This window comes from Montipora capricornis, chromosome 3, assembly GCF_036669925.1.
Source record: "Montipora capricornis isolate CH-2021 chromosome 3, ASM3666992v2, whole genome shotgun sequence".
Lineage (NCBI taxonomy): Eukaryota > Metazoa > Cnidaria > Anthozoa > Scleractinia > Acroporidae > Montipora > Montipora capricornis.
In genome coordinates, this window is record NC_090885.1 from 61,532,287 (window position 1) to 61,541,237 (window position 8,951).

The window sequence follows — 8,951 nt, forward strand, 5'->3', positions numbered from 1 at the left end:
ATTTAAGGGTGAAAAGTCTCTTTTTGCAACCTTGTCCTCCTTCGTTCCTTCTATGATAGCGTTCTGCTCCTTTCCAAAAGTCGAAAGGGGATCAGATATTCACTAAGTAAGAAACAGTGACTTCGATGTTCCTATTATGAACACTATTAACTATGGAAAGCATTCTTTAAGATATCAAGGACCTCACATATGGTCAAAACTACAATCCTCGCTACATTAGTTAGGACACAAGTGATGTCCTCTGTTCTCACAATGTTGGTTCTGCGAGATGGCTCCTCTAAATCAGTGAATATTAATTCAACATTCGGGAGGAAGGATCGCACCTAAAAGTCATAATATTAGTTCTGTACATGGTTGTCCCAACTTCATTTGGCAAGGATTCTAGGTAATAAATTGAAGGGCTCCTTGAACATTGAATCTTTTAAAAAGAACATTAGGAAAATAGACCTAACCTCATTTTCAAACAGCAATGATAATTGTTGTAACCTCTGCAATTCTTAGAGACTACTGATATATACATCTATTGTTTTACTTTGTACATTCCAAAATTATATAAGAGACTCGTAGGAACTCGGGTAGGACACTAGTTTCAGCTGACAATTGCGAAAACGTCGCTTTTTAAAATTTTCTCCACCGACTTGGCCTTCTTTATTGCCTCTAAATCACCAAATTCATGCGGCTGTACTGAAAGTGACAGCCTTTCGTCCATCGCAGAATGGCCGCCTTAATTGTAATCTCTTCCAGTTCGACCAGTGTACACCTTTTACAGTGTCCGAGTTGGCCGGGGAAACTGTTGGTTACGGCCACCTTTTTCTCTAGTTTAAAATCATTATTACGAGACAAACATACTGAACTTAAAAACAGGCAGCCGTAACTTACAGCGCCGCTAGAGAAAACAAGGTTATCAAGATATTTATTACATCTCCAGATCACTGAATCAAGCAACAATTGGTGTACTGTAGAATACGGTTCGTTGGATTGGTTAATTGAATCGCCCGTACTATAATACATACAAGTGAACGCACTGCATGGAGTACTAAACATGACCGTTTTTCGTTGTTGTGGATGGGGGAACTATTAAATTGGAAAGTCCTCTGGTATTCAAATTGGATCGCCTAATAAGACGAAAGGTAAATGACTGCAAAGATCACATTTGGGATGACGAAATGCACTTTATAACTGTTAAATTGCCGTTTTGGGGATGGATCGTATAGCTGGGACCATCCATCAGAACGGAAATCAAATTTCCAACTCTCATTTGCTTAGAGCTAAAACTAATTTTTTAACACCCCCAACAGCCCCATGAGGAAAGAGATTGACAAGTCCATTTGGCTGTGGACATAACTTTGTTTCGACCATTTAAACCGTACAGTTGCCGGAAAGACAAAACATACATTTGCTAGCCGGGAATACACGTTTTCCTTTATTGGCTAATGAACTCAGACAGGATCGTGAGCAAGCTTTTAATTTTTGGGAAAAAGAAAATAAAAAGTGGAAGAAATCTTTGTAAGCGGGTGCTTGAAAACTTAATAAAACACTTTTCACTATAGTCATTATGGTAGCCCATGTGCGCTCACGTTGCCATTTGCGACGACTATATTGATGGACAATAAAATGATCAACGTAATTCTTCTCCTCGAGAATCTCAATGAATAAAGCAATGGCCAATCAGGGTGTTCTTTTCTCGACGACATTATATATTTCATATGTTTATTTACAAGATATCAAAACTATGGCTATATTGTCTTGTATTTCCGCATGATAGTTTATTACACCACCCGTTTGATGAAAGGGGTTTCCCTTCTACACAATGATATCGATTGTCGTCTTCTAACTGGTTTGGATTGAAATTTTATAGACTGTAGAAAGAATACGCTTTTAACCTTTCTGGAGGTTTCCGAAATCACAAAAAGAAATCTGTACCTTTGCCTAAGAAAAATGCTTGCAGCCCAGGAAGGGGACTCGCATATGAAAGGGGCAGGGATGATTGTCGTCACGCTTAGGAATGTGAATGTCGGATTTTGGTCTAACTTGGGGTGTCCATGGCAAAACGCCATCATATGTTGCCCAAATGTAGCCGTCAAGGCCTCGTTCAGTGTTGCAAGAGAAAAAATTTAAAAATGAAAATTTAATTAATGTGTTTTAAATACGGTATCATTAAGGGGTCCAAAAAAGCCTGGGCCACGTCCAGATTGGTCTCCTTTAAGAGTTTAATTCAAATTTACGACAAGCATATGCATATGCAAAGTCCCCCTCTACGGGAATTGCAGTCTTTTAACTCAAAATGAACACAAATTAAGAGTTCAGGCAACTTTTACTTCCCACCTTTTTAGCTTCTAGAAGTTCTAAGAAATCACCTATTTCATTGAATTATTTTGCATCGGTCTGGTCCCTCTATGACAAACATCAGAAAATCAACATGTAAAACTTTACATTAAGAAATTTCCCATTTGTTTGGTTCTAGGCCGTAGCAAGAGTTAATCAGCCAAGAGTAAGATTTACCCAAATTGGCCTAGTCCTCATCAGCGTCCGAAAAGTGTCTATTTTCGAACCAAGTTTTCGGGGAAAATGAACAATAGACCAAATCAGCTAACTCAATATCGTGACCAATTCAAACCCTTTGGGAAAAACACGTTTTGTTCCAGGAATTTCCATATCATTTAGATGTGAATGCTACATTAAAGTTCCAATACAATACTCAAAGAATCTCAATCCCTCGATACTTGATTTGGGTACAACATTGAGTTAGTCAATTTGGTCTGTTGTCATTTTCCCGGAAAAAAAAAAAATCAAAATTGACCCTTTTCTGACGCTGAACAGGCACATTCTCCGAGCCTGTCATATAATTTTAAATGGAAAGTTAGTATACCAAACTAAAGAGTATACTTGTCACCAGCTTCATGTAAAATGAACACCCGAGAAACATACTGCAAAAGCTTGGAATTATTTTGAAGTATTTAAGGGCCAAAATAACACGACGGCTAGATCCTCAGTTATGGAAGCAAACCGTTTTGCCAAGTCCCTGATTTCTATCAAGTGATTAACTAATCCTGGTGCAAATGCTTACAAAACAAAGCACAACTGTTAGGACATGGACATGAAATCTAATGGTACTTTAACAATAATTCACATATCTGTAGTCTGCCATGATATCTTTAGTCTGACTGCTAATGAGGTATCAATGATTGAATTATTGTCAATAACCCATATAATTGAAGAAAGGAAAATGACATATCGGCGTATCAGAGTCCAAGTAGTTTTCTCATGTTTTCGACATCGTTTCTGGAATAAAAACAACAACAACAGCAATAAAAAAAGAAACAAATAGTGGATTAAATGGCAATTATCTTCATTTATGAAACTGCATGTGCTTTGTTAATAGCAACAATTTCTATTCAGTGTACCTTTGACATGTAGACTGTGAGACCTCAATAGCTAACTTTACATGTACTTTACATACCTAAGTGACAATCCGCGATCAGTTTCACTGTCAGTCCATCCTAACAAGGCTCAAATAGCTAGCTAGCTGCAGGAAGGCCGAAGTAGCCGACCCGATGAATGCAGACAATATTTATTTCAGGTATTAGCCATTTCTCTGTGAAGAACGTACCTGCTCCTTTCGACAACTTGCTCATTAATATCATGTACAAAGTACAGGGATTCAGTCATTAACTTTATATTTAAGTAGCACTTACCATTCACTTCGCGTTTGTGTTGCCCAAATTTAAAGGTGACATCATCGCCAATTAGCACAAAGGGCGCCCAGTATTTTACGTCGGAATAATTGTTTGTCCCCCGAAGAGATTTCATAGCATGGTGAAGAGCTGTACTTGCACTTTTCCTATCTGCCAAGTGTTGGTAGAAATTCTTCATGAACATCAAGGTCGCCTCGTCGTCGATTGCCCAGAGTGACACCAGAACAGACCGGGCACCAGCACACAGGAAAGCCCTGGCTATTCCCACAACACCCTCAGATTTTACCTCTCCTTGGCCACTATGACAGGAACTCAGCACTACCAGTCTTGCCTGAAGACGAACTGCATGAACATCGCTCATTGTTAACATGTAATCTTCCTCTTCGGGAATGTGGGATGTGCGTTCAGAATTTGGAGCCAAAGCAATTTCTCCAAATTTGTCATCTCCATGTGCAGCAATGTGGATTAAAGCAACTGACTTCATTTTTTTCAGTACCTTAGCTTTACTTGCATTTTTTCCTGTAAGAGGCGCAGTCTGCAAAAGTTTTCCAATCATATCCACCTCTTTTTTCGCGCATGGCAGCTGTTCATACCTGGGTTCACCAGTGCTGTAAGTGACTTCCTTCAAGCACGGATCACCCACAAGCAGCGCTTCATTCTCACTTTGGAAGTCGTCAGGTGCACTAGCGATCACTTTTAAAGCGGTCAGCGAGGGGACTGCACGGATCCTGACAGAGTCACTCAATGCAGAAAAAGGAGCCAAGCAAAATGGTCCATCAGGCACAAAGACTAGGTCATCACACTGGAGCAAGTCTGCGATAGGACTGACTAAGACATCATACAAGGACTGCAAAGAGTTCACAGAGAAGCCCAAGGACTGAACAGTTTCCTCAACAACTTCCCTACTGCACGAGAAGTTGCTGTGTTGTCTGTCAAGCGAACGATTCTCGCATTGTTCAACGGTCCCTGCACTAATCTGTTTCAACGTAGTTTCCATCAGTGAGTTGGCACTTCCATTTTCGATTTCCTTTTGCCTAAAATTTATCCTGCCACCTCTTAGCAACCAGAAGCTGATCATGTTCCCGTCAAGTGCCGTGAAAACAGTTTGTGAAGGTAGATCATTCATTACAAAAGAGATAGTTTCCTTCACCTTAACTGCCGAAGAAGGTTTCTCATCAACACCATACTGCATCTTCAAAATGTCTGCCAAGGCCTGGGCTCGTCCTTGCTCAGCAGCATACAAAGCCTCATCAACCTCTCCATTCTTTAAGAGTGCTTTCCACAGAGCCTTGTACGCAGACCGATTTGTTTCCCGAAAACTTATTTTCCATGCATCCTCTGACTGAAGAAGACGCCTAGTTTCATCACAATAAATTATGCATTGACGATAGTGATTAAGAGCTTTGCTCAAGGAGTCTGAAATTTCATGAACACGACCGAGCTGATAACATGCCATTGCCTGTGCTATGGGGTCCTCCACTTCCTGGGAAATGCTAAGTTGTTGTGCGCTGAAGAGAAGTGCTTTTGGAAGCTCACCTGTATTGTAATACGCAATGCCGAGATTGCCATAGGCTCTTCCTTCTCCAGCTCTGGCCCCTACTTCTTTAGCAATACTAAGATGTTGATTGTGGTACTCTATGGCTTGCTTAAAACTGCCAAGACTGCAATAAGAAGTGCCGAGATTGCCATAGGCAATTCCTTCTGCGGCTCTGTCCCCTACTTCTTTTGCAATACAAAGATCTTGATTGTGGTACTCTATGGCTTGCTTAAAACTGCCAAGACTTTCATATGCATTGCCAAGATTGCCATAGGCATTTCCTTCTCCGGCTCTGTGCCCTACTTCTTTTGCAATACTAAGATGTTGGTTGTGGTACTCTATGGCTTGCTTAAAATTGCCAAGGCTGTAATACGCGTTGCCAAGATTGCAATAGGCTCTTCCTTCTCCAGCTCTGTCCCCTACTTCTTTTGCAATACTAAGATGTTGATTGCAGCACTCTATGGCTGGCTTAAAATTGCCAAGCCCATCATAAGCGTTGCCGAGATTGCCATAGGCACTTCCTTCTGCGGCTCTATCCCCTACTTCTTTAGCAATACTAAGATGTTGATTGTGGTACTCTATGGCTTGCCTAAAATTGCCAAGCCCGAAATAAGCGTTGCCAAGATTGCCATAGGCATTTCCTTCTCCGCCTCTGTGCCCTACTTCTCTTGCAATACTAAGATGTTGATTGTGGTACTCTATGGCTTGCTTAAAATTGCCAAGCCCGAAATAAGCGTTGCCAAGATTGCCATAGGCATTTCCTTCTCCGACTGTGTCCCCTACTTCTTTTGAAATACTAAGATGTTGATTGAGGTACTCTATGGCTTGCTTAAAATTGCCAAGCCCGACATAAGCGTTGCCGAGATTGCCATAGGCATTTCCTTCACTTGCTCTGTCCCCTACTTCCTTCGCAATACTAAGATGTTGATTGAGGTACTCTATGGCTTGCTTAAAATTGCCAAGCCCGACATAAGCGTTGCCGAGATTGCCATAGGCAATTCCTCCTCCGGCTTTGTCCCCTACTTCTTTTGCAATACTAAGATGTTGATTGTGGTACTCTATGGCTTGCTTAAAATTGCTAATGCTGTAATAAGCGTTGCCAAGATTGCAATAGGCTGTTCCTTCTTCGGCTCTGTCCCCTACTTCTTTCGAAATACTAAGATGTTGATGATGGTACTCTTTAGCTTGCTCAAGGCTGCCAAGCCTGTCATAAGCGTTGCCGAGATTGCAATAGGCAATCCCTTCTCCAGCCCTGAAACCTATTTCCTTAAAAATGGCTAATGCTTCTGTGTAATTTTTTATGGCCTGATTGAAGTCAGCTGCCCCATGATAGTAGTTACCGAGATTGAAAAAAGCCAAACCCTCGCCTAGTCTGTTTCTACCGTCTCTTAAAATGCTAAGCTCTTGCATGTACCACTCCGAAACGTCTAATTTTTTATCCACCATTCTTGATAAACAGAACCAGGTAGGTTTTATCAGAAATCAGGGGTGCGCCTAAAAGATAAATGAATGGAAACACAAAAAGTTCAATGCCCTGACTTCACCATGCTAAATTGGCACAGCAAGATTAGGGAGCTTTAGCAACGACAATGGCAACGCCAACGAGAACGTCACAAACTTGCATATTTAGCAAGCAAAAGCAATAGTATTGCACGCTCTGCACGTGCATCTATTTCTTTGCTGTCGTCAGCAAAACAACAACGTGAAATAACCACATTTGAGGTTTTGGGAGAACGTTAGCGCTTAAGGATAAATTTTCACTTCCTTCCCTAAACTGAGCGCTGTTCATACAAGTTTCCTTCTTGAGGGTTTTCCACACCTTATTCATGTTAAAATGCTTTGAATAGTGGCAAAGTGATTGCAATAACGCGAATTCACTTTTAACGACATTCTCGTTGCCGTTGCGGTCATCGTTGCTAAAGCTCCCTATTAATTGAACAGTGAAGGAATAACTATCTTACGCCAGTATTTCAAAAGAAAATGCCTTTCTTCATCAAGGTTTTTGCAAGGAATGATTTTGGCTTACAGAGACTGTCGTTACAGAATAAATAGGAATAAAGCCCGTAATATGATAAAATACTTGGGTGTTTAATGGACTAAGAGCGTTTTATACAACAATAATTAAGGAATATTAAAAATAGAAATTTTATTATATAATGAGGAAAAAACAGCCTATAGGAAAACGATGGCATCCCATTCATCTTTCTTATCTAAAGCTTAAGGTTCTAAGATATGCTTCAGAGGCAGGAAATTTGCTGCCAGTATATAGCAGACACCAAAAAGACAGGATGTGATGTCACTATGAGTGTAATATTCAATTTTATTATATAGAGGAGAGTGTTTTACTGGGAATTAAACCACTCGTAGATTCCATACGCCACTTCATCCGGGACCCGAGTGGCGTATTTTGCGTATGTCACCTTTGTGAGTATCGTATCGTTCAATGACGTCACGATTCCCGCCTTTTGCTTTTGTTGACTTGGTTTCTCGCGTCGCGTTTGTTGATTAGAATAAAAACATGGCGAGCAGGTTTGCGTCCATCAGCGACGAAGAAGTTAAAGAGTTTACAGAAAAACTTGAAAACGAGAACACGAAGAAGAATATTTTCTGTTTGCTATAAAGCCCAGTCGTATTTGTAAAACTTGACTACTTTGAAACACAATAAAATCGGAAATATTCAATATTTAGTCTTCATAAAATAAAACGAACATTACACGTTGGCTCAAAGATATGAATTTTATGTTCTCGTGGCAAGAACAATATCGTTCTTGCCACTCGAACATAAAATTCATATCTTCTCACCACCGTGTAATATCCTCTATTTCTGTGATTGACGTCAAACTCATAATTTTTTTATTTATTTAGTTTGTTTAGGCCTATGTCCCATTCTGACATCCTGAAAATGGGCCTGGAACCCAGGCGGGAAAAGAGAGAGTCCTGTATTACTAGCAGGCGCATGCTCGGAATGACGCCGTTATTTGGAAAAAGATTCCTTATTTGGGCATAGTTTATTCCGAGTGCTTTTACACTGGATACATGGGGATAATGTGAAAGGAAATTATAACGCAAAGTTTCTGGAGGCAATTGATCTCGCTTTTAAGAAATGCCACTTTTCCTTTGTGCCTAAGGCGGAACAACTGCAAGCTATTTATGGAGTCGTTACCGGTAATGATGATTTTGTTAAACCTGCAACAGGATTTGGCAGGTCCGTTTGCTGCATGGTTGTTCCTTTAATATGTTTGCGATTTTCTTCGATCCGAGACCGATGTTAATTGTAAATCAGTCCCTCTTATCGTGAGTCCCAATCGTGGAAGATCAGATGGGTGACATGAAAGTATGGAATTTCGTGCCTGAAACCCAACTGAACAGCTGCATGATGTTGGCGCAGAAAAATATCAAATTTTGATTTAATGGCTCTCCCGAGACTCCTTGAAACTTCCAAATATACGGTATGTAGGTTGTGGATGTGAATCGCTTAAAGAAGGCTAATAAATCTCCTGCTGGAACTCTTATTTATTGTTCATTACTTCTGTCGATCTAGTTATGTGATAACTGCACTGATACCAGTGAACATACATTTGAGTTGCACAGTAATTATTGAAACTGTGATTGTTTCAGGAGTTTAGGCCTACCAATTTTTTTCAAAATCGGGGACAAATTGTTTGGATACCCAATATAAAACAGTCAAGTAAAAATGTCGTAAATACTCTCAGTTTTAT

General features: G+C 40.2%; 1 protein-coding gene across 2 annotated transcripts in view; it reads right to left on the reverse strand.

Annotated features, from left to right (window-relative positions):
• Positions 1-1,395: 1,395 nt before the first annotated feature.
• The window catches only part of LOC138043607 (tetratricopeptide repeat protein 28-like), a 28,491-nt gene continuing 20,935 nt past the window's right edge, over positions 1,396-8,951 (reverse strand). For both annotated transcript variants that reach the window (XM_068889962.1, XM_068889963.1), the window contains exons 4-5: positions 3,696-6,726; positions 1,396-3,282 (exon numbers count right to left, since the gene is read on the reverse strand). In XM_068889962.1, the coding sequence (XP_068746063.1) occupies positions 3,263-3,282; positions 3,696-6,678 (3,003 nt within the window). In that variant the 5' untranslated portion in view covers positions 6,679-6,726 and the 3' untranslated portion in view covers positions 1,396-3,262. The remainder of the gene's footprint in view (positions 3,283-3,695; positions 6,727-8,951) is intronic.